Source organism: Apodemus sylvaticus, chromosome 3, assembly GCF_947179515.1.
Source record: "Apodemus sylvaticus chromosome 3, mApoSyl1.1, whole genome shotgun sequence".
Taxonomy (NCBI): Eukaryota; Metazoa; Chordata; class Mammalia; order Rodentia; family Muridae; genus Apodemus; species Apodemus sylvaticus.
The window spans coordinates 170,311,428-170,335,921 of NC_067474.1; the positions used below are offsets into that span (position 1 = coordinate 170,311,428).

Consider the following 24,494-nt stretch of genomic DNA (forward strand, 5'->3'; position numbering starts at 1 on the left):
TCTGCTTATAATGTTTATGAACATAGATATGGAGGCAGAATTTCTGAGTTATAAAATAATTCTATTTAATTTTTTCTGTGCCCTCCAAACTATTTATCACAGGGCTCTCTACTCTCATCCAAAATGAGACTTCCTTCAGAGACTGGGAGCAGAGTATCCTGCAACTTCCCTTTCTCATCCAAGGAGCTCCTTGGCCAGCTTATTAAGAAGGGACTGGGATGCCGGGGCAGACTCAGTTTACAGGATTCCCCACTTCCACCCCAATGTACAAATTAGTGTGAGCAACCAACAGAGGTGCCTTGCCAACTCCAGACCCTGACCCTTAACACTGTCCCTTTGCCCAGTCCTATAGAGCGCTCAGGTGGGATGCACAGGAAGGGCAAAGTAGGGGAGGACGCCTATCCCGCCGCAAGCGGCTGGGGTGGCAGGAGGCGCCCAAAGCTCCTCCCCCACCCGCAGCGCTTCTGCCAGGCAAAGCCCGCCAGCCAGAGGCAGCCTTTACCCCTCCCCCTTTGCAGCTACTCAAGTCGAATGGTGTGAGCCAGGAGCCCAGAGAGTTTCCCACACTTTGGCCCCATTCACAGTGTTAAACGGCCCACAAAGGCCAGGCGTGTGCCTCAGAGGCCGCCTGGGCTGCCATCTGGCCCGCACTCGGGGAGGCAACCAGCCTTTCATCCGGCTGGGATTTAACACCATTCATTTCATATTTCCCACAACTGAAAATTGGATCAAAGCTGCTAGGGTTTGTGGCGGGAGGGGGGGTGAGGAGGAGCGGGGAGGGGGTGGCCCACCCACCACCCTCACCTCTGGAAGGCCCGCTCTCCTAACCCACTGCGGGTGCGTGGGTGGGTGGGTAGGATGGAGGTTGGGCCATATCTCCTGGCACGCGTCTTGTCTAGGCAAGGAGCTGGCTCAGGGGACGTACAGAACACAAGCCTTAGCCTACTGTCCCCACCAAAGTCTTGGGAAGCGAGTCTGTGCCTGGATGACCCCCATATCTGAGTACAGTATTGGATCCTTCCTGCAGGCAGCCAGGAGCAATGGTCCAGGCACACATAGGCTCAGGCTCAGACTCTGTTTCCAGTTGGTGGGTTTCATACCCTCCCTGGTCTGTTTGCAGTCCCTTGGCCCTCTGAACACCTAATGGGGCTCCTGAGCCCTTCTTGCAGGGCATATAGGACAGGCAAGCACACGGGTGACCAGGTTTTCCTGCCCTCCCTACTCCCAGGAATCCAAGATCCACGGCATGGTGTGAACTTCTTGTTGGCTGCAAACAAGATCTCACTGAGCACCACCAGGGCTCCTCTGCCTTGTAGTCTGAGGAGGCTGCTTGCCCACCACATAGTGCCAGCCACTGCTCATCCACAGGGCTGAAGAAGCAGAGGCCTAGGCACACAGCTCTGAGCCTCCGTCCTGAGCTTATAGGGTACCTCTGCCCTTCTATATCAAACAGGGCCCTCAGAGAGGAACTGGGTATGTGTGTGTGGCAGTGTCTAGGGGAGGTGAATTCTGCACCTGTATCTTATATTAGACAGACCATCCCGTGCTGTCTCAAAGCCAAGCCTCTGTCTCAGATGCTTCCATCCATGGTAACCCAACAACCCCCTGTGCTAAGAGCTTCTGGTACAAGACCTGATGAATAGATCACTTACAGCAGTGGGCCACTACCATAACAGGAGGGCCCTGAGTGGACACTGTGAAGGCCCTTTGGTTCCTGAGCTCAGACATGGCTGACATCCATGCAGAGAAGCTGGTTTCATTCTGCACTGGCTATTGTTTTGGATCTGGCCAAGTTGCCCCTGGGAGGCAGCACAGGCCTCATCTCCTCCCTCAGCCTCTCAGAGTATTGGGGAAATAGTACAGGTTCCAGATGGAGGGACACTCCCACATGGCCACCCCCTAGGTGTCCAGGGTGTGACTAGTAAGGTCACCTGGTTAGGCACCACAGTTACCAGTTTTTCCAAGGGTCACCTGGTTAGGCACCACAGTTACCAGTTCTTCCAAAAGGTCCCATCCACACGGGCACAGCATTCATACGGGGGCTTATTCTCAGGTCTCCTCCCTCCTTATACCTATCCACACAAAATGCTGAGTGAAACTGGAACGCACACATACACGTGGGGGGTGTGCATCATGAGAGGAGTTAAGGGCAGCCAAGGTTTCCTAAAAGCCATGAGAGCAGTGATCACAGACAGCATGAAGGAGGCAAGGTCGTACTGTTTCAGAGATGCATTGTGGCACCCGGTGACCTAAGAGCAGCCCAGATAACCCTGTGGGTGCAGGGGTTCCTGCGGGCTTCATGCTAGGCACTATACAAAGCAAATTCAGCTAGCCTAGAAGTATGCCTGGCAGGCTCCATGCGGTAGCCATTTCTAGCTGCGGAGAAGTCATTCCTCTCAACTGACAGTTTGGGGAACTGGCAATAAAGCATCTGAGTCCTAAATCCTAAACACCCGAGTCCCTCACTCATCCTATACCTGCGAATGGCACGGCAGCAGCATCTGTTTGAGGGAGTGCCTCTGGGCAACAGGTCCCAGCTGGGGAGGGTGCCCACTCCTCTGGAAGCCGCTGTCTGTTCATTGTAAAACTCTCATTTCTCTGCGCCTGTGGCCTCTGCCAGCCAGCGGTGGGGAGCCTCTGGGGAGTGGGAGGGAGGAAGGGAGAGAAGGGGGGAGCACTCCTTCCTGCCCTCCCCACCTCTCCGCGGCCTGGGAAAAGGCAGCATATTGAGGCGCGGGGCTCTCAGCATCAGGCCCCGGGATGCTAATGAGGGCGAGCGCGTTCCCACAGCCCGGACATTGTGCCGCGCGGCCCACCTGCTCCTCGGGGAGCGACCATTGTGCCCGCGCCAATTCACAGGCAATTTAGCGTGCGCTAATGGGCCGGCGCCTTTGTGCGGCCGGCGCCGCCATTGGCCGCCGAGTGTGGGAACGGCCGCGGCACCCGGACCCCAGGCGCCGAGCCACTGCCCGCGCCTATATAGGGCTGGCGTGCTGGGGTCCGGGCCGCGCCAGCCCAGGACGCCTGGCTCTACACGCTCCGCTCCGCTCGCCAATCGCCTCCAGAGCTCCAGGCATGGCCCCAAGTACCGTGGCGGTGGAGATGCTCAGTCCCAAGGAGAAAAACCGAGTAAGTGCCACTCGCCCGGCGCACGCCGTCCCGTTTCCCCCGGGCCTCCGGCGTCCGCCGCCCACCTGACGCCTCTCCTCCTGCAGCTGCGGAAGCCGGTGGTGGAGAAGATGCGTCGGGACCGCATCAACAGCAGCATAGAGCAGCTGAAGCTGCTGCTGGAGCAGGAGTTCGCGCGACACCAGCCCAACTCCAAACTGGAGAAGGCCGACATCCTGGAGATGGCCGTCAGCTACCTAAAGCACAGCAAAGGTGAGCCCGGCGCCTGCGCCCGCCTCCTGCTCCCCGCTGGTGTGGCTCCCACCGCGCGCGTCCCACTCATGCCGCTCCGTCTCCCCACAGCCTTCGCCGCGGCCGCCGGCCCCAAGAGCTTGCACCAGGACTACAGTGAGGGCTACTCGTGGTGCCTGCAGGAGGCGGTGCAGTTCCTGACCCTGCACGCCGCCAGCGACACGCAGATGAAGCTGCTTTACCACTTCCAGCGACCCCCAGCTCCAGCCGCGCCTGCCAAGGAGCCCCCGGTGCCCGGCGCTGCGCCCCAACCGGCGCGCTCATCCGCGAAGGCGGCTGCCGCCGTTTCCACCTCGCGCCAACCCGCCTGCGGCCTCTGGAGGCCCTGGTGACCCAGCGGCCGATGGGTGCCTGGAGCAGACCAGAGGACAAGCTCAGTCCTCTGGATGTGGGAAGACATTCCCCAGCCACTGTTCAGCCCCAGGTTGGCCGCTACCTTCTTCCGAAGGCTCCCTCCCCAGGCTGGCTGGCCAGCAGGAGGGTCATTCTTAGAGAATGTGTGTGCAGAGTTGTTATTTGGGGATAATCAGGGCCCACCCTCTGCCACCTGTCCAACCCTGTGGGGTTGTTTTGTGTTTGCATTTCAGCAAGTGACTTCTGCGAAGTTTCCGGTCACCACCGGGGGTTCTATGATATTTGTAGAGTCGGGGGTTGGCTCACCCCAGCCCGTAGAGGACTTTCTTCAGGGCCCGCTGCTGCTGGGCAAGCACCCTGCAGGCGGGCTGTGCCCTGGGCACATTTGCCTTTTGTGAAGGCGGAACTGCAGGTGTTTCCTCATAGGAAAGCACCCTGCGTGGGCGTAGGGCCCATGGGACCTCATCTTAAGGTCCGCATGGCCTTGGCTGTCTGATGCACGCTCACAGTGGGCTGTCTGGGAGGGTGGGGATCTCCAGGACGATCCTTAAAGGATTCCTTTGTATGGGTGGGTGCATGTGGGCACGATTTTGTACTTAGAATTTGAACTCTTGGTCATGTGGGAGAACACGGGCTGTTCTGAAGGCTTCAAATAAAATATCAAGCCCTCCATGTCTGTGCCTCTGGTCTGTCCTTGGCAGCCATAGGAGTGGCCTGCCCCTCGACCGGCGGTGGATCTACCATGTCACAAACCAGGATCAGGAGGGGTGCTTGTTGGTGGTCCTCTGACATAGAGAAAAAGGGCGGGTGGGAGATGAAGAGGAGCTGTGCTCTCATGGTGAACAAGACGTGGGCGGCCGTGGGTTCCCGCTAGCTCCCAAGCGAGGGTGGGGGAAGGGATCCTAACAACTGCAGATCCTCCACTCTGTCCACTGAGAGGAAGCTGAGGGCCTCAGTGGACCCCTTGCAGCAGCAAGAGGCTCCGCTGTGCCAAACCTGAGAAAGTATCCATTCTAGCTCCCGCTTCCCTTAGTCCACCTGCCTAGGCAGTTCATAATGCCCTCCCCTTCCACAAGGTGGCCAGGCCAGGGCTGACCCATTCCATCCAAGCCATGAACCTGGTAGGTATGGTCGGTCCATTGCTAAGGCAGGCTATAAGAAGATTGGTTAAGTTCACAGGGCTCTAGAACCACAGTTTCCGGGTGTCTCAAGGGCAAAACCCATGGAGCAAGGAGTGGGAAGGTGTGTCCTCATGTCTTTTGAATGACAAAGTCACAGATGTGGCCCCTGCCCCTACTGGATCTTACCCATCCAGCAGTTCATCAACACCCCTTCCCCCGCCCTTCTCATTCCTTTCTGTCTGAGGATCCTGCTGAGGCCCACCCACATAGAGTAAACAAGGACAGAGAACCTCATCTTCACTCACTTAGCTTACCAAGGGAGCAGCAGAGCATCTACAAATAGGGGAAGAGGCAACTGCCCTTGTGGAGTGTCCTGAACACAGGCCAAGCATACCCCACTCACAGGGACTGAAGATGCTGAGTCACCTCACTCTGAGGAGCCCTGCCATCCTGGAGCAGGCTCTCCCACTCAGAGTATGCCCACTCTGTTGGCAGGCTCAGACATACAAGGCTCCTCTTCCCTGAGTCAATCTAGATATATGGCAGCTGAGCCTGTGCGCATTGCCTCAACCCTATGCTCCAGGAGCCTAGGAAGTCAATTAAGCGACGGCCTGCAGACAGAACCTAAGAGCAAGAGATTAAGTTATGACCTCTTGGAGGACACAGTGCTCTCTCTCAAAGGACTTAGGTCAACGGGAACTCCAGATCACATCCACTTTGGAGCCCTGCCTCCTCTTTCAGGCACTCTCTTCTCTCTCCCCTATACTTTCTGCAGATTGCTATTAAAGTACCGATCTTCCCCAGCTGCAGACACACGACTCTATCCCATATCCCTTCCCCATGGCTGGGCATTCTTTGAGTGTGTAGGGTCCTTAAAACTACACCAATTAACATGGGAGTTTTAGCACTGAAGGTCCCACGTCTTTGGGGAACCGGGATGATGGGTTAACCTAGCAAAAATCGAAATTACACCAGCTTGCAGGTCCAACCTCACAGCAGATCTGAAAACAGGTTCCCCAGGCTCAACCCAAGTTAGCATCTAGCCAGCTTAGTGAAAGAACAATATTCCAAAAGCTTCATATTGGTAGTTTGGAGAATAACAGCCCTCCCTTCCGCAGTCCTGGCCTCTAAGGACACTTGTCTAGGACAGTCGAGTGGCCTGGCCTCCAGCACAGGCGAGGGGGCGGGGAACATTAGCATAATTTATGCACGCAGTCGTTTAGCAGTCAATTATATGCGCATATATTTCCATGGCTGATGAGGCTGGCCGGGCACTTTCAAAATGGCGGAGCGTGGAGCGAGTGGCGGCGGGAGCGGCGGGGACAGTCTGGACAAGAGCATCACGCTGCCCCCCGACGAGATCTTCCGAAACCTGGAGAACGCCAAGCGCTTCGCCATTGACATAGGTAGACGCGGACCCGGCACTCGAGAGGGTGGCCAGAGCAGCGGGCAGGGGCGACCAGCGGGGGCGGCGGGAAGGACGAAGGGCGGGGGCGCGGGCCATGCGCACAGCCTCACGGGTCGCCGCACAGCCTCTTGGGACTAATAGTGTGTGCAGCATCAAGTTGCGGGGCCGAGCCGGCTGTCGGACTCCAGCTCCCGGTAGGCGCTGCGCGCTTGGAGCGGGGCACGTCGGGCCTCGTAGTCCGCGTGGCTCGGTGGAGGGACGGGCGGGGCGGGTAGCCTCGAGGGTCCTAATCTCAGAATACCCCGGGATGTGGCTGGCCTTGACCCCGTGGCGCAGTCCGCAGGAGCTCCAGCTTCCCAGACAGCTGTGGAGGACGTTGGGCCTGGACACTAGTCGAGCTCTGAGTTGTAAAGCGCCCAGCGTGGACCGTGGCTACGGCCCCCGCCTCCTTCGAGCCTGGTGGTTCACCTTCCTGCTGACCCGCTCCACACCCACCTTAGATCCCCTTCTCGCGTTGGGCAGCCTCGTGCTCACTAACAAGTCCTCAGGGAGGTTCTGTCATCGTCCTGGTGTGCAGATGTGGAGAACAAGGCTAGTTTTCTCCGGGCTCTTTCGATTCGTAGATAGCAGATCCAGGATGGGAACCGGCCAACATCCCCCCACCCCGTCCCCCAAACACTCTGCTTTGCGTCATGTTATTGGAGAGCTTTGCACCCAACTGCTTGCAGGCGTTTTTCCGTGTGTCTCTTGATGCCAGCGTGGTCAGTGAGGCCCCACACAGCCGGGCAACAGCCACTCTCTTGGACTTATCTCCGTGAATGAATAGGTGTGTTCCTGGCTCTTAGCCTTCTTGAAAAGCCTGGGTTGTTAACAGACTGAAGATTCTCTTTACTACTGGAATATTGAATATGTTCCCTGCCCTCTTGCCTTTTGGGTTGTCTCTGACGTGCTCATTCTTGGGAGGAATGAGAGTGGATGGGAAAGCAAAGATGGCCTACTGGCCTGGCCTGTGCTTCAGCTTTATCAAGGGCTGGGGTGATGGGGGAGTAGCACCAGCCAAGATTCTAGTAACACCTGAGATAACGTGGTAACTGGCTGTATATTGAGCTAGAAGTGATGAGCTTGCATCCCCAGCAGAGGGGACTGTCCACAACCAAACCTCTCCAATGACCCCCAAGGCAGCTGTCCCAAGATTACGAAACCTTCACTCCCTGGCTAGGTTTTGTGCTTTGTTCGGTGGTCTTACACTTGTTCTTTGGGAAGGAGACAAAATTAAATAACTATGTCTGCAAAGCAGTTGAAAATGAATTTGAGCATCATCAGGCAGTTGAGAAAATAGGGTTCATCTCAGATAATCTATGTGGTACCCAGAGACCATCTAACCAACAGCCATAAAACCTGATCTGTAGTGGAGAGGTGCCCTCAAACTGAAGGCCTGAGGCCAGATACGGGCTCTCTTGACAGAAGGACATTGCAAGGGAGGGTCACTGCAGGGTATGTTTAGTGTTGGGTTTTGCTTCCGTCAGTCTGAGTCCTGAATCTGAGCTTGGAAGGTCATGCGTTCCTGAGAACAGACCTTTTTTTAATTTTCTTCCTTCCTTTCTCTTTTTTCCTTTTTTTCCCCTGCAACTGATGGGAGATCACAGCTCAGGTTGGGGTTGACAGCTCAGGAACCTACAAAACATGCTTGTCACAGTGTTGTTTAAAAACAGACTTCTCCTGTTTCCCCTTTCCTCGCTGTGTCCCTGGATCCAGGAAGCCTCAGCTGTTCTGCGTACTTGGCGAGCCCTTTCCCTTTCTTGGATGGGGACACTGATATCAGCCAAGATGATTCACTTCTGGAAACCCAGGCAGTAGGAAGGGCACAGAGGCAGGAAGAGACTCTGGGGTAGTAAGCACGAGGCTTTCCTGCCCTTCTGGGGCTGCAGTGTACATGGGAAAGTCAGAGGACAACTTGGTGGGATTCTCTCCTTCCACCATGTGGGTCCTGCGGATCAAACTCCAGACAGCAAGCACCTCTACACCCTGACCCATCTCAGTGGCTTTCCTGTGATTTCCGATGACCTGCTTAAAGCACAACTCCGTCCCTTTGCACAGTCTTTTAGGAAACAGAGTGTCCTCAGAGTGAATTACAAAAGCATTTAGAATCAGACAAGCCTGAGGACAGGCTGGGATTAGGGGCAGGAAAGAGAGATCAGGAGGCTTAGGACTATGGCCACAGATGAGATAAAGCTCATGATGCACTCACTAAACCAAAAATGGGCCTCTCCGTGTCCTGCTTGGACAGGACAGACTGCATTGTGTCAGTTTCACAGAAGGGAGAACTCTGGCCTCCAAGCACCTTGGTCCTGCACGTCTGTGAATTTGAGTATCTGATCCCCTTAGTATTTCTTCAAAGCCAACACTTACAAATAGCCGTTTTACCGTTACCCTGCCACTGAGAAACCTTTGCCTGGTCAGGCCTCTGAGAGATGCCACCACAGCAGGTTGCGGGCAGTCCCATTTTCCCCACGTGTTACCTGGGGGCCCATGAATCTGCAATTGCAACTACAAACTAGAAGGTATCTTTTCTGCCTGCAGGAGCTTGTCCTCGGCATGCACTTCTCTGACAGTGCAGTGTATGGAGTATGTGGCTCAAGTGGACAGAGGACTCGTGCTTTTTCTGGAGCCCAGAGGTTGGCAGTGTGTAGTATTCCATGGTGACAGGGCTATGTAAAGATGTGGAGAGTCTGCCTGACCCCAGGTGTGGCGATTGGTGCATACCTTTAATCCCAGCGCTTGGGAAGCAGAAGCAGATGGAACTCCATAGGTTCAAGGCCAGCTCGGTCTGCATAATGAATCCCTGCCTCACAAACTGAAGAAAATGGATAAGCAGTAGAAAAAAAAAACCACTGATCATTCATTGGACTCCATTCAGTTCCCAGCATCTATGTGGTGGCCAACAACCACCTGTAACTCCATTCACAAGGAGAACCGACGCCCTCTTCTGGCCTCCTCAGGCACTTCATGGACATGGTGCTCAGGCATTTGTTTAGGCAAGACATCCATACACATGAAATAAAAATAATGCCCCTGACAATTACGATATAAAAACAAAAATTTTTAAAAACAGCAAACAAAAAAGCCTGGGGCCGGTGAAGGCTGGTGACTTACTTAGTTCCTTTGCCTACTTGTGGGTCTTGGCCTGCTCCATGGGCCCGCTCCTGACCCTAGTCCCTGTAGGTAAGCCCTCCCTGCTGACCCTGTGCATCTCAAAGATGCCAGGTATTACCCACCCTGATCTGTTAAGATGAAAGGTCAGCTGTGGACAGACGGGTCTGCTTATTTGGGGCCCACATGTGCAGGCACGTGTCTACCACTGAGCTGCACCCCATCCCTTTCTTTGTTTTTTATCTCCTCAGATGTGTGCCTTGTATGCCGAGGATATTTCCGCTCCTGTTCTCTGCTTGTGCTGTGCCCCTCCCTCTCCTTATTTTGTCTCCCCAGACATCTTACTCTCTCCTGTCACACGTGTATACAAACACACACACACAGTTTTACATGCCTATATAAAGTCCAGGAAGCACAAATGAGAGGAGTAAGTCTCTTTCTGAGACTGGCTTGGTTCACCGAATCTGATCATCTCCGCTTGTTTCCCCTTTCCTGCAAATGACATCTTTCTTCTTCCAGCTGGAAGAAAACACTCCACATAGAGTAGACCACACTTTCATGGTGTCCTCGGCCCTCAGCCCACATCTCATGTTTTATTGTTTGACACTAAGCTGTCTGAGCTAGCCTTGAACTTGTGATCCTCCTGCCTCCGCCTCCCTGTTAGCTGGAATTACAGTCAGCTGCATGTCCAGGCCTGGTTTTGTAACTGAGTGTTTAGAGAGAGGTGATCAGAGGCCCACGTCAGGCTGTTCCTTAGACCTTTCTTCACCTTCTTATCTCTAACTTGCCTGGAGCTTTACCAAGTAGGCTAGACTGGCTAGGAATCTGTTTTTCTTCCCATTTTGTGATTGCTGGGGTTATAAGCATGTATTAACCATCCTATGGGTTCTGGGCATCTGAGCTCAGCCCCCCATGGTGACAAGGCTAATGCTTTATCCACGGAGCCTCTCCCCAGATCTTGGAAACTAAATTTCTTTAAAACCGGGGACAGCCGAGCGCAGTGGCTCTGGCTCTGCCTCGAGGCTTTGTGAGTGTGGGGAGGGAAGCCTTGAACTCAAGATTAGTTACTATCCTGAGTGGGGCACAGGACCTGTGAAGAAAAAAGTTCCTTCCCACAGTGATTGGTACCCGATCCTCTCATCCGTGACTTAAGTTCATAAAGCACTAAGCACCTTGTCCACAGACTCGAGTGTTGGAGGACGAGACTGTTGAACTGTCTGAGTACCGCCGGGAGCTTGGAGGAAGGAGGCAGATCTAAGGGTCTCCTTTGCACTGTCCTGAATTTTTCGTGGTTTTTGTCTTCTCCTTGTAGGTGGATCATTGACCAAGTTGGCATACTATTCCACCGTACAGCACAAAGTGGCCAAAGTGAGGTCTTTTGACCACCCGGGAAAGGTAGGCAGATGCATCAGTGGAAATGGACATGATAGCTGCTTCCCGCCAGCCTTGGACTTCATATTGTCATTTTTGTTTGTTGTCCCCTGCTGTTTACATATGTTAACACTATGGTCCTGAAGTTGATTGCTCTTCCCTGACTTCTTGTGAGGTGTCCTTTCCTACCCTTTGTGAGAATGCCTTCCCTTGCACTGCTCCTTGTCTTGTACGCAGGCCTTTTTCCTCTCTCTGCTGTCTATGCCTTGGCCTAAGCTAACGTCAGGTATTTTGTGTGTCACAGTTGAGTAAATGCTTAATGTGCTGGGGCAGGGCGCTCGAGGCTATCCTTGCCTCTTGAAGACTTCTTAACTCTTCCCAGGACATGGAACAGGACCATGAGCCGCCCTATGAGATCTCAGTTCAGGAGGAGATCACAGCTCGCCTGCATTTCATCAAGTTTGAGAATACCTACATGGAAGCCTGCCTGGACTTCATCAGAGACCACCTAGTCAACACTGAGACCAAGGTCATCCAGGCCACTGGGGGCGGAGCCTACAAGTTCAAGGACCTCATCGAGGAGAAGCTGCGTCTGAAGTGAGTAGGGACCTGACTTGTGGTGCCTGCAGTGTGGTGGTGGGGCCCTGAACTTCCATGCTAATTGTGGTGCTGTGTGGGGGCGCTGCCCAGGTGGCCTTGCTGGCTGAGAACCGGTGGGCAGTCTGGCTGCTCTGTGCTGCCTCCCAGCAGGTGCACCTTGGTTGACTCTTGTGACTAGGTTCTTTCATTTCCAGGGTAGACAAAGAGGATGTAATGACCTGCTTGATTAAGGGGTGCAACTTCGTGCTGAAGAACATCCCACATGAGGCCTTCATGTACCAGAAAGACTCAGACCCAGAGTTCCGATTTCAAACCAACCACCCCAACATCTTCCCCTACCTCCTAGTCAACATTGGCTCCGGCGTCTCCATTGTGAAGGTGAGAGGCCACAGAATGACAGCTGAAAGGCTCAGTGCCTGGTGGCTGTGTGTGTGCTGTGTCACAGCCTTTGCTGGGCATGGCACAGGTCTGACCCTTCATAGAGCCATCATTGTCATGATAGTTGAGCACTGACCACTTGCATCGGTGCCACCAAGGGTTCGCTCGCAAACTCTTGAGGAAGGTCGTGGCAGCCCTGACGCCAGCATCCTAGCAGCCTATGTGGCCTGCAGCCCAATGCATGCCCTGTTCTTCCTTAGGTGGAGACAGAGGACCGGTTCGAGTGGATTGGTGGAAGCTCCATTGGAGGAGGCACCTTCTGGGGCCTTGGGGCTCTGCTCACCAAAACAAAGGTATTCCCTGCAGAATGCCCACTCTGTGGCTCTTAGACGGTCCTCAGTACATGTCTGCAGAAGCCTCTCCCAAGCCTTTATCCTGGCTGTAGGGAGAGGTCGTGGATCCCTGTGACTGAGTGAGCCGTTCACATTCTGAAGGGCAAGGGCTTTGAACTGCCAGAGCTCTGCCAGCTCAGTGGTCTAGTGTCCAGCTTGCCAGAACCTGCCCTTGCCCCATGTGCTGAGGGAGGGCCATTCACATCTGACTGCAGGCTCCTCTCTGCTGTCCAGAGTGGTGAGGGTGCACTGGCTGCTCGGCCCTCACTACCGTGCACTGCTCTGCTTCCACAGAAGTTTGATGAGCTGCTGCAGCTGGCCTCCAGAGGCCGGCATGCCAATGTGGACATGCTGGTCCAGGACATCTACGGTGGGGCCCACCAGACCCTGGGCCTGAGCGGCAATCTCATCGCAAGCAGTTTCGGGAAGTCAGCCACTGCCGACAGAGGTACCTGCCGGGATCCGCCCTTAATGACCCAGACACAGCCAGCTTCAGTGCCTGCTAGTGTGGAGAGACAGATCTCACAGATCCCCCTGAGACTGTTCATGTTGGGCCTCCAGGGTTCACCTTCCCAGAATCCCGCTCTAGTTCATTAGAATATTGCCAGATGGCTACCTCAGCCTCCATTTCTGGGAAAATACAAGCTAGGAAAAGCAGTTAGGATATTTGTTCTTTCTTGGAAACAAAGCCTCGTTCATCTGGGATGGAGTTGGGCCTCACATCCCAGAGCTCTGTTCCCGCCCCCTCCCCTCTGGCTGGCTGTCACCCAGTGACACTGACCTCAGGCCCTGGGTTCTGTTTTCATTCCCCTCTCAGAGTTCTCCAAAGAAGACATGGCCAAGAGCCTGCTGCACATGATCAGCAATGACATTGGACAGCTCGCCTGTCTCTACGCTAAGCTTCACGGCTTAGACAGGGTCTACTTTGGGGGCTTCTTCATCCGGGGTCACCCTGTGACCATGCGCACAATCACCTACAGCATTAACTTCTTCTCCAAGGTGACCGCACCTAATTTTCTGTCCCCATACTAGTGTGGGCTCAGCTCATCCTGGTTGCTCCAACATACCCCTGAAACTGTCCCAAAATGGCCACCTGCTGACTAGAACTCATACCCGAGGGGCACATTGCAATGCTCTGAGCTGGGGCACAGTCATAGTTCCTTGCCAGCAGGCTCCTTGGGAAGATAAGATGGCTGGCTCTCCCGCCCAGCCAGACCTGGTCAACTGCACCTTCCTCCCAGCCAGTTTGGCACTCTGTACATTGGGTGTAAGCCTGTTACAATGAAGGGCAATCAGGGACTGTCCTTTAGTGAGGGAGCCTCACGTGGGTCTGGGGTATGCGGGCTAGTGGAGTGCTATAGATTGGCGCTCAGGAATGGGCACTAGCAAGCTCAGGGCGGGTTTGTGGAGTCTGTCTTCCCATCAGGTTCCATAGCCGGCAGGCTAGCCTGTGATATGCAGGCATCTGTTGGCAGGCTATCTATCAGGCAGCCTTGAAGGAGCTGGTGCCCTAGCGTGGTGGGTCCACAGTGGATCTGACTGGCCGCTGACCCATTATCTGTGGGCTTGGGCCGGGGCAGGGTGAAGTCCAGGCACTCTTCCTGAGACATGAAGGCTACCTGGGAGCCATCGGGGCGTTTTTAAAAGGAGCCGAGCAAGACAGTGAGTAGAGTCGCTGCAGTGAGTGGTGGCCAGCTGTGCAGGGCATGGCCTGCGCCCCTGGCTGGGCACTCGGGTGGGAGAGCGGGGAACGGGGGGTGGGGCACGAGGCTCGAGGAAGCCACAGAAAGGGGAAATCCGTAGCATGTAAATAGACCAATGATTTTATCCCTTTTCCTCCTCTACTTTCCCCTTTGAATCAAGGGCGAGGCTGAGACGGTGACCAGCTTCTCGTTTTTCCAGATCCAAACCAGTACAGCTGGGGTGAGAACTACGCAGCCAGCTCCGGGCTGATGAGCACGTCGCCCGAGCTGTGCCCGACACAGCGGGCAAGGAGCGGCACAGTGAGTAGCAGGCCCTTCCGGAGCAGCCTGCCCAGCCGTCTCCACTGTGGCCTCTCGCCACACAGGCTGGTTTTATGTTGATGACAAATTAGACTAGAGGGCAGGAGGCACAGAGGCTTCCAGAGCCCTCGGGAGCCTGAGAGGCCGAGTAGGTCTACCTTTGTCAGAGTTCCCTGCCAGAAGATTTGTGTTTTTTGGGAAGTCTCCCTGGAATGATTTAGATCTGTTCCTCTTGTCTCCACAGTAGGATGAAATCCACTGTGACTGCAGACATTGGGCTCACCTGGCCAGAGGCAGGCTGAGCACTGCAGAACTGGTGGCTTAGGAGACTCCTTAGCACCTGCCTTGTTAGAGCCCTCCGTTAGGGCTCTGTGGTGTAGTAGCCATTTTGTGAGCTGTTTGGCCGTCTGACAGTTGGCTATGGAGCTTTTTGTAACTCAGATGCCATGTATGTCTGGGAAATGGGCAGTTGGAATGAAAGGCAACTTGTAGAAGCAGGAAGTAAGCCACTGCCCTGGGACAAGATCGCTGGCACTGTGGTGACCCAGCATCCCTTGGTAGGGAGTCCGGGCTTCTACGGTGAGAGCGCTCCACATGCCCCCTGGGCATTTGTCTGTGGGCCAGGCCGGGCGGGGAAGGCTGCTCTGAAATGGGCATCTCCCACCCTTGGTTTTTAATTTGTCAAGTGGCCATGTTGTGGCCCACCATGTGGATCCTGAGATGAAGGGAGACAACGGCAATCAAAGTTGTTCTTCTGTTGGTACTGAAAGGCGGCTCACGCTTCCCTCAGTAGAACACGGCAGGGTGAGCGGTGCCTGCCCCACTCTGGCCCACACCTTGGGACCTGCATCGCCTGTGCTGGGATAACTTGTCACAGAGACACAGCTGACAGGTGCTAAGCAGTCTTAGAGGTGAACAGTGCCAAGAGACACAGAGATAAGGCTCAGGATCTCTGCCAGGAAAGCCAGCCCCACCCTGGCAATGGCAAGACCTACAGAATGGGAAACCTGGTAGTGCAGTAACTAGTGACATGAAGCTGGAGAGCTATGTGTTCTTGTGCGCAGGGGGCGCTGAGGCTGGGGTATCAGTGGTGACCCAGTGGTTAGTGTAGGCAACCCCTGCCCGTTTCTGCTCAGCTTGGGAATTTCTCAGACCTTTCTTGCTAACTTTCCACCTGTATGTGTCCCCGGGGTTTGCAAGCATTTACGCCTGTGGTTCTGTCCAAGCTGTGAGTCTTAATCCAGAGTTCATGTTCAGTCATTGCAGTTGAAATCCCTTGGCAGAGGGGCTTGAGTTCTGGAGTGTGGTGTGGCTGATAGACACTTGAGGTCAAACAGAGGCGGCTTTGGAGCAGAGGTCACACTTCTCTGGGCCAAGAGCTGGTGCTGGGCACGGACAGCATGGTTCACCTCACTGCTGTGCACACGCTGTTTCTGTCCCTCTCAACTTAAAATAGAAAGTGCTAGCAGGGCGGGCCATGGCTCCAGAACACATGTGGGCTCGGCACCAGTGGCTCTTCAGTTCATGTGGCCACCTAAGTATCTGGTTTTCCTGATGGAGTCTCAGGGCCAGTGTATGAGGAGCAGCCCTGTAGTGCTTTGTGCAGACAGCATATCAGCTGGACAAGACAGATGCCAGGGCGTGTACCAGCAGCAAGTCTGCCAGAACTCACACAGATGAGACCGAGGGCCAGAGAGCTGCTGGGACTTAGCACTGCAGCTCCCCAGCACCGTTGAGAACCAGAGATACAACTCAAGCTGAGTGCCGGGAGGGAGGCAGCATGAGCCAGTGTGCGAGCAGCCAGGGCCAGCTTAGGAGCCACAGGCTGCTGTCAGAATAAGTGGGTGGTGGTTCAGGGAGCAGGTGGGAGCTGATCTGAAGCTTTCAAGCATAGACTCACTTCACAGCCACAGCCAAGCCATGGGCAGAATCCAGGAAGTCTGGCTGGTGCTGCAAGAAGGCAGGTGGAGTTACTGCATTCGTGATGAAAGCCAGAGCTTACATCCAAGTTGTGACCTTTATGACAGCAGCCTTCCCACTGACCTCTTCTTGTCCTCGTAGTTTGACCTGTTGGAAATGGACCGTCTGGAGAGGCCCCTGGTGAACCTGCCCCTCCTCCTGGACCCGTCCTCCTATGTGCCTGACACAGTAGACCTCACCGATGATGCACTGGCCCGTCAGTACTGGCTCACATGCTTCGAGGAGGCCCTGGATGGGGTGAGGCTCCAAGACACAGCAAGTGGAGACCATGTGGTCTCCCAGCACCTGGGCTGCTCCTGGGCTCAGCCGGCTCCATCCCTACGAGGGTCAACAGGGGAAAGGAGGGGAAGAGGGCAGACACATCTTCCAGAGGTCATGTGGTCTTAGTAAGGAAAGAGTATGCCTGTCTCCGACAGAGTGTAGGGTATGGGCATGACATAGCAAGTGACACGGCTCTTCAGAGCAGCATGCGCCTTCACTGTTTACATCTTTCCAGCAGGTAAGCCATCACGCAGGCCTCCTTGCTTTTGGCCTTTTTTGCAGAAAGCTTTTACTCTGTAGCTCAGGATTGGATCCTTTGCTTCAGCCTGCTGAGTGCTGGGATTACAGTAGCCTGCACCACCACGCCAGGCACCTGTTGTGATTCTGGCGTGAATAGGATTGTATGTTGCTTTGTGGTGCCGTTTCTTTGTTCATTCTTTTCTGTCTCAATGTCAGAGTCTGACAGAAATGGTAGAAAGACCCTATGGCAAGGCGGGCACACTACAGCAAAGCTGCCAACTCTGGCAACTCGGGGCAGAGAGGGGGAGATTAGAAGGAGCCAGAACAAGAGTTATCCTTCAAGGCAGTTGTGATGGCCTACGCCTTTGTTGCCAGTACTCAGGAGGCAGAGGCAGGCAGATCTCAGTGAGTCAGAGGCCAGTCTTGTCTGTATAGGGAGTTCAAAGCCAGCCAGGGCTAGATAGTAAGATCCTATCTCAGGAAAAACACACACACACACACACACACACACACACACACACAGTTTCTCTCTCACAGGGCAAGCCCCTAGTGACTTTTTCCTCAGCCAGGCCCCCACCTCCCATATTCTACTTCACTATGGTCTTAACATTTTGATTCCATCAGTGAAGAGCTCGCCTTCCAAAGGCCGGCCTCTGAGTACTGCTTGCATCAGGGACCAAGCCTTCAACACGTGGGCTCTTTTGGGAGCACTTCAAATTCAAGCCATACGCCTCCTTGTGCGTTTTCTACCTTTTCCAATGCCAGCGCTGTGTATAGTGGTAGTGTCAGCTTCTGGGAGGTGTGGGGCAGGGCTAAACCTCGAGCTCAGGCAGGCTCGAAGGTTGTGGCCACTGTAGGAATTCCTAAACCTCTTTCAGACATCTGGGTGTGTGGTGAATGAGGAACACAGCCCTGGGTCCCAAGCAGCAAATCTTGGAATAAATCAGAGCCTTAGTCTTTGTAGCTGCCAGGGAAGCCCCATGGTCTCTTTCTGTCTCCCAAAGCAGCATCAGGATGCTAGCTAGGCAAGGGTGGTGTCTTTGAAAGCTAAAGTACCAGACAGACAGCACTATTACCATTACTGTGCTTGTAGCTGTGCAAGTATGTCCCAGCACAGCTGGGCAAAGCCTCAGCAGGCTGTGCCTGCCCTCGGCCTGTGCTGCCTCTGGAAGACCTTATTTGACCCCTCTGGTGTTGGCAGGTGGTGAAGCGAGCTGTGGCCAGCCAGCCAGAATCCATGGATGCAGTTGAGAGGGCAGAGAAGTTCCGGCAGAAGTACTGGGGCAAACTACAGACCCTGCGGCACCAGCCCTTGTGAGTCCTGTGACCCCAGGCCAGCCCCTGCCTGTGGCCCCTGAGGAAGGAAGGATACCTTTCTGGGTACAGGGCTTTCCTGGGCTCTGTCTTCTTCAGCCATCCTCAATCCTGGTTTTGTCCGCAGTGCTTATGGGACGCTGACTGTGCGCAGCCTGCTGGACACGAGAGAACACTGTTTGAATGAATTCAACTTCCCAGATCCCTACTCCAAGGTGAGCCACACAGGCTATGGTAGGCGCAGAGGGCTCAGGAGCATTTTCCTGTGCCACCCTTGGGAGGTCTGCACTCACACTGCCTGGTTCTCAGTGCACAGCTCTACTCTAGGAGCTGGGGTGCAGCCACTGCAGCCGTGTGTTAGCGCTCCTCCGTCCCTCTGGCTAGGAGCCATGGGCCCCTTCTTTCCCTGTTGTCAGCCATATTGTCCTTACTCAGTTGCCCATACACAGTAGCTTCCAGGGGTGCGTACTCAGTGCCCTCCTGACTCCACTTAATCTCGTGGGCCAAAGTGCCTCCCTGCTTCACCCAACACCAGGTAGCCCCGAGGACTGCCCCAGGTCAGTAAGTAGCGTGGTACTCCCAGGCCTGAGCGACATCTCTCAGGAGCATGACACCAAGTGTCCCCTTCTCCCTGGTCAGTTAGTGTTTGCTGTCCTCAGTGAGCCCCCTTCATCTGCCGCCTTGCAGAGACCTCCCTAAAGGCTACAGCGAGGGGTGTGGGCCCACCTTCAGGGTGAGCACCGACAAAGCCATGCCTGTGTGTCTTTCCCACAGGTGAAGCAGAAAGAAAACGGCCTTGCACTAAAATGCTTTCAGAGTGTGACGCGCTCACTGGACTCCCTAGGCTGGGAGGAGCGGCAGCTCGCCCTGGTGAAGGGGCTGTTAGCTGGGAACGTCTTTGACTGGGGAGCCAAGGCCGTGTCTGAGTAGGTATCTGAGGGCTGCACACCTGGTCCTTCTCCTCCTGAGGTGGCTTAGAACTGGTCACTCTGTGACAGAGGTACCAGGCTGTCCGCCCCAGGCAGTCTAGACCCAGAGCCACTTGTTCTGGGTTGGTTGGCCCTACTTTAACAGTGACGAGCAAGAGCACAAAGTCACAGGTCTTTGTGCTGCCAGAGATCTGGGCAGGCACATGTCATGGTGAGGTTGATTTGTGCGTTAGGGCTGACGTTTCCAGGTAAAAGTCCAAATTCATAGTTACTAAATACAGCAGGGATTGATCCTGTTTGGTGTCTGATGTAACCAAGTGCTTTGCAAAGGCGCTGGCACCTGCTGAACACTGGGGCAAGTGTGTTTCTAAGGAGCATTGAGGGTCCTCTCCTGGTGCAACTGTAGAGTCGCTGCTGTCCCCAAGGCCCCAGCCTCCCTGGGTGACCGTGCTACTTGACTGGTGTTCGAGCACATTGCAGAGGGTGTTCACCTGCCTCACCCTCATTCCAGCCACCCACTTGAGGTGCAGACCCCAGTATGTGGTGGCCAGTCATAGAAGGAGCTGGCTCCACTGCCCCGCGCAGGACTGAGCTTTTTAACACTATACTGAAAGGATTTGTTCCTGTCCTCAGCATGCTCTCTCTGCCTTGAGCAACGCCGCCTTCCCAGTGGAGGTCCGGCCAGGCCGACGCAGGGCAGCCGAGCACAGTGCAGCTGGGAGATGCTTCGCCGTGGGGAGGAGTGCTGAGGTTGGGCTTCGTTTGTGGTTTCTGCTTTGTTCCAATTTTCTCATTTCTACAGTGTCCTGGAATCGGATCCCCAGTTTGGGTTTGAAGAAGCAAAGAGAAAATTGCAAGGTATGGACACCGTGTGCTCTATGGTGCTCTGTCTGACTCTGCTGAAGTTAGCAGCAGGATGGGGCAGTTCCTGGTTGCCGTGTGGCCATGTTGCTCAGGGGATGAGAGAGCCTTGTTGAAACAAGCCCTTGATATTGTGCCTCAGCTTCCCTGACCAGTTCCTGTCTCCTCACAGAACGGCCCTGGCTTGTGGATTCCTACACCAAGTGGCTCCAGAGGTTAAAGGTATGTAAGGTGCCTCTGCTTCTGCCCTTGGGGGTTGGAGCACAGTCTGGACTTAGCCAAAGAGGGTGGCCACCAAAGGCATTGGGCTTACAGTGACATGGGTGTAACACACAGCACATACACTGTGGTCTGGGACTCAGGTATAACCTGCAGCCCACCACTTAGAACTTAAGAGCCGCCAGCAGAGAATCTAGTCAGAAATCCCCATTCCCGGGGTCAAGTGTGACTCCTTAAAAAGGACAATTAGTTGTTCCGTGTGTGTGAAAGCTCTGGGTTCCATCCCCAGCACCACAGGGAAAAAGATGTCCCCAGCCCTGGCATGACCTGCAGTGACCACTGGCTGGGTCATCTGGCTGACCAACTGCCCTGTCCCCGTTGCCTCCCACGCTGAGACCCCGTGGCTGGACCCAGCCCCGCGGGGAGTTGGGGGTATAGAGTGCAGTGGAGTGTGAAGCGCTCGAGTGCACCTGTTCCCAACTGAACGTCCTGGTTTTGTCTTACAGGGGCCCCCTCATAAATGTGCCTTAATTTTCGCAGATAACAGTGGAATAGACATCATTTTGGGAGTCTTCCCCTTTGTCAGGGAGCTACTCTTTAGAGGGACAGAGGTGAGTGAAACGGCTGGGTGGGTGGGGCCCTTCCCCTGGGCTCTCTGCTGTGCTGTTGGTGGGGTTGGCGTTGCCGTGGGCTTCTGGCGGTGGTCAGAGCTCCTACATTTGTGGCAGGTGAGTGCAGGTGAGGACAAGGAGCACCTGGGCCTGTCGGGTGTGGGCTGTAGCTTAAGGCCTGGGTTCTCTGCTTCCAGCTTCCTGGAAAGGCATTTACCAGAAGCTCGAGAATACAGGAGAGGTTATCCTGACCCAGGAGGCAGGCTGAGGATGGGATGGATGGGAGGCAATAAAGCATCCTCTGAGCACAGCTCTGCCTCTCTCAGGCCACAGAGACCTGAGATTGTTTGGGGCCCTGCTGCCTATCAGTTGACTGCTGCTTGGAGCCTGCCAGGGTCAGCTGTGGTGAGTTTGGGCTGCATATGCAGCAGCCCAGGTTCTAAAGAGCTGCTGCTCCCTCCCCCCAACCATAGGTCATCTTGGCATGCAACTCAGGCCCTGCCCTGAACGATGTGACCTACAGTGAGTCTCTCATTGTGGCAGAACGCATTGCGGCCATGGACCCCATCATCTGGTAGGTTCTGGCTACCCCTGTTGAGCCAGGCATGGGGTGGGCCTAACCAGTACTGGGAGATATGCAAAGGGTTCCTAAGGAGGGTCAGTGTCAGAAGGCTTGGCTGGGCCCTGACCACATGCTTTTTCTGTAGCACTGCACTCAGAGAAGATAGGCTACTGCTGGTGCAGACCGGTTCCAGCTCTCCATGCCTAGATCTCAGGTAACCCAGCCTTCCTTTATACCCTGCTTTGCAAGGCACCAAAACCAGCCTTGCTGCTGCTTGCCCTAAATATGACCTATATAGCCACTTCTTCCTGTGGCCTGTAGAGCTGACAGGCAACTGACTCAGGCTTCCTGCTATAGGGCCATCCTGGAGCAGGGAGCTGTCCCTTTATCCCACGAGCATAGGCATTGATTCACTTATCATTTTGTGTGTATGTGTGTGCGTGTGTGTGCACGCTGTAGCACCATAGCTTGTGTTGATCTCAGACAACAACTTGCAGGGGTTGGTTTTGCCTTTTACCCTGTGGGTTCTATGGACCAAACTCAAGTCATCAGACTAGGTAGAAAGTGCCTAAGCCCACTGAGCCACTGTGCTGGCCTCTTCAGTGCTTTCTGCAGAGAGATGCACTGTACTGGACAAAGGGAATGTCAGAAATGGGAGCGTCAGGAAAGCAGGTGGTACTGGAGTGGAGCTCCTGGCCACTGCAGGAGTCTGGGTTTGGACATGCCCCAGTTAGCAAGAGTCGCTGGGGAAAGGTCCCCGTGTCCCTGCTGGCCATCACCTCCAAGGGAACGGGTTGACGTCTACCAAGGTGTGCTCAGTGCAGTCCCCTGCATGACCTCAGTGCCACCTTCTTCCCTGAAGCCGCCTCGACAAGGGACTGGCCGTGCTGGTGCGAGAGCGTGCTGCCGACCTGGTCGTCATCGAGGGAATGGGCCGCGCCATCCACACCAACTACCATGCGTTGCTGCGCTGCGAGAGTCTGAAGCTGGCCGTGGTGAAGAACGCCTGGCTGGCCGAGCGTCTGGGCGGACAACTCTTCAGCGTCATCTTCAAATATGAGGTTCCCACCAAGTGAGATACCTACTCTGCCAGATGCGTCTGTGTATCCCTCATCAGGAATGTGATTTACTCCAAGGAACCTGCGTTCACACCGGAGTATTGACTGACAGTGCGTGTACCAGGGCCACCCAACCCAGCATTTGTCCTGTGGGACGCTAGTGTTGGAATGTATTTAACTGTTAAATAATCTTTTATATATATATATATACATATATATATAAATATATAAATACACATGTATTCATCTGGTGAGAAGCATTGCCTGGCACAGGAGGTCCCCCAGAGACCAGATCTGCTTTCTCTGCTGCTGAGAAGATGCCCACAGCCCCAAGTGGACTATGGCTGCTCCAGCTGACTACCCAAGTCACCTCTGGAGCTGGTCAGTGCTAAACTCTCCATTTCTGTTGCATCCCCACGTGGGGTCCCATTGTTTTCTCTCATTCCTGCTTCTTGACTCAGAAGGAGCAAACATCAGCATGTCTATCTGCTGAGCTAGCTCCCACCCTTAATGTTCCTAGGGACAGCACTAGCTACTAAACAGCACTCCTGTTTCAAGAGCTGGAAGAGAGGGAGCTTTGTCATGGAGGACCTTCAAGGGCTCTTGGAGGCTGCTGGGCTCGGTTTTGTTGCTGTGGCTTTGATTCTAGTGCCCAGAGCTTGGCTGCTGTGTGCCGTGTGCTATGAGATGCCTCAGGTATACCCAAGGCTTTTAGGCTCCTTCCTTAACTGACATGTCTCCCTGGTATGGATGTGTGTGCACGGACAGCCATGCATTGAGGGTGTGTGGTAGAACCACATAGGTAGGCATGGTTCACAGGACTGCACAGGTACAGTTTCCACAGTAGGGCTTTGTTCTTGGAGCTTGAGTCCGACACCAGCTCCATTGGCTAGCTCCTAGTGGCTAGCTGAGAGGCACAGCCAGATGCCCGTCGCCCAGCAGTGTACCTTTCTTGGTGTACTAGCCAGTAAAAAGTGCCTATAGACAGGTAGAATTGAGGCCTGGCCCTCCCACAGATGGGCACCAGGGGGCGGCAGTCACCACAGTCAGCCACATTTTTGGGGTATTGTAGTCAGCAGTCTTTGAGTCCAGGGCCTATTTACCCATTTTCCAGCCTAGCCTATGGGCCTCAAGTCATCACCTTAGGTAGTCGCAGGCCCCATGCCAGGGATCTAATATCAGAAGTCTCCATCTACAGACTGGGGCATGCTCCCTGGTCCTCAGCTCAGAGGAGGAAGCCTTCCCTGCTTGAGTAGGCTTCCTGCCTTTCTCAAATTCCAGGCAGGCAGGCAGGCACAGATGGGTCTTGGAACTGTCCAAACTAGGAAGATGTGCTAGTTCCCACCCCCAGCCCTGGTTTAGGGTGACTACAGGCCACCCTGGGCTGGGTCACAGTTTCCCCTGAGTCTTCCATTTGCCTTGGCAGGGCCCTCAGAAGAGAAGAGAGGAGCAGAAAGTGACTCTGATCATAAGTTATGTATGACTAGCATATCCTTCCCCTGGGGGCCTGCCTGTGTCCCCACCTTAGCTATGTTTATTTTGTGGAGGGGACCAGCCTGCGGCCAAACACTTATCATATTCACCAACAATCCTAACCTGCAACCTCCATCCCTTTCTCAGCCAGAGCAGAAAGAGTATTCCATTCCCTGAGTGAGACCAGTCCCATAACCCTGCTTTTGCCTGCAGCCCTGTCATACATATGGAGTCTATCCCACTGTAAGACGCTGGTCACCAAGCTGGCACAGCGATTCTTCAGGCTGAGCCCTCTCACTGGCCCCAGGCAGAAAGTCTGCCCTCCATGTAGTTCTGCTCAAGCCACAGTGGCCACATGCCCAATGTATAACAGGTTGAATTAAAGAAGCAAGAGATCTTGCTGGACTCCACACAAGCAGTGCTCCTCCCTGGCTTTGCTGAGCTCAGACCATTGACACAAGCCCTGCCCATACCAGGAGAACAGTGAGGGGTTCCCCAGAGGCATGCCTTTCCAGGAAGGGGAGCTTGGAGCTGCCTCAGACAATAGAGGGTTTAAAGGTCCCAGGAGAACCTAAGGCCTCCCCCATAATGGCACCACGGCTTCCCTCCCAGGAGGCCTGAAATCCTGCCCTCCGGCTCCAGGGGCGTGGCACCCACAGTGGACACATTGGCTGGGGACTTGAGCATGCACCCTTGAGGAGTTACCTAGGCCTACCCTGGAAGACTGTCCTCTCTGCCCCATGAGGACAGAGTGGCCACAGAGCCGCAACAGAGCCGGTGAGCCACACA

At 54.7% G+C, this 24,494-nt stretch overlaps 2 protein-coding genes across 2 annotated transcripts; both read left to right on the forward strand.

The window, feature by feature from the left end:
- The first annotated feature begins 2,577 nt into the window (after positions 1 to 2,577).
- Positions 2,578 to 4,446, forward strand: Hes5 (hes family bHLH transcription factor 5). The gene is made up of 3 exons (XM_052178339.1): positions 2,578 to 3,129; positions 3,216 to 3,381; positions 3,472 to 4,446. Exons 1-3 carry the CDS (start codon positions 2,878 to 2,880, stop codon positions 3,750 to 3,752), a joined length of 699 nt encoding a protein of 232 aa, XP_052034299.1. The 5' UTR covers positions 2,578 to 2,877; the 3' UTR covers positions 3,753 to 4,446.
- Positions 4,447 to 6,165: 1,719 nt separating this feature from the next.
- Pank4 (pantothenate kinase 4 (inactive)) lies at positions 6,166 to 22,475 on the forward strand. Its single transcript, XM_052178340.1, has 19 exons — positions 6,166 to 6,301; positions 10,766 to 10,848; positions 11,207 to 11,421; positions 11,619 to 11,802; positions 12,063 to 12,155; positions 12,489 to 12,642; positions 13,012 to 13,193; positions 13,775 to 13,856; positions 14,097 to 14,197; positions 16,259 to 16,414; positions 17,880 to 17,992; positions 18,120 to 18,207; positions 18,767 to 18,918; positions 19,724 to 19,779; positions 19,955 to 20,004; positions 20,508 to 20,612; positions 21,086 to 21,186; positions 21,320 to 21,388; positions 22,037 to 22,475. The coding sequence occupies exons 1-19, from the start codon at positions 6,178 to 6,180 to the stop codon at positions 22,248 to 22,250; spliced, it is 2,322 nt and encodes a 773-aa protein (XP_052034300.1). The 5' UTR covers positions 6,166 to 6,177; the 3' UTR covers positions 22,251 to 22,475.
- The last annotated feature ends 2,019 nt before the right edge of the window (positions 22,476 to 24,494 follow it).

Bases quoted from the DNA above. Each gene is read 5' to 3' on its own strand.
- Hes5 (XM_052178339.1), top strand. From the start codon at position 2,878: ATGGGCCGGCGCCTTTGTGCGGCCGGCGCCGCCATTGGCCGCCGAGTG. The intron at 3,130-3,215 runs GTAAGTGCCACT...CTCCTCCTGCAG, and splicing joins GTCCCAAGGAGAAAAACCGA to CTGCGGAAGCCGGTGGTGGA. The intron at 3,382-3,471 runs GTGAGCCCGGCG...GTCTCCCCACAG, and splicing joins CTACCTAAAGCACAGCAAAG to CCTTCGCCGCGGCCGCCGGC.
- Pank4 (XM_052178340.1), top strand. From the start codon at position 6,178: ATGGCGGAGCGTGGAGCGAGTGGCGGCGGGAGCGGCGGGGACAGTCTG. The intron at 12,156-12,488 runs GTATTCCCTGCA...CTGCTTCCACAG, and splicing joins CTCTGCTCACCAAAACAAAG to AAGTTTGATGAGCTGCTGCA. The intron at 12,643-13,011 runs GTACCTGCCGGG...TTCCCCTCTCAG, and splicing joins GTCAGCCACTGCCGACAGAG to AGTTCTCCAAAGAAGACATG.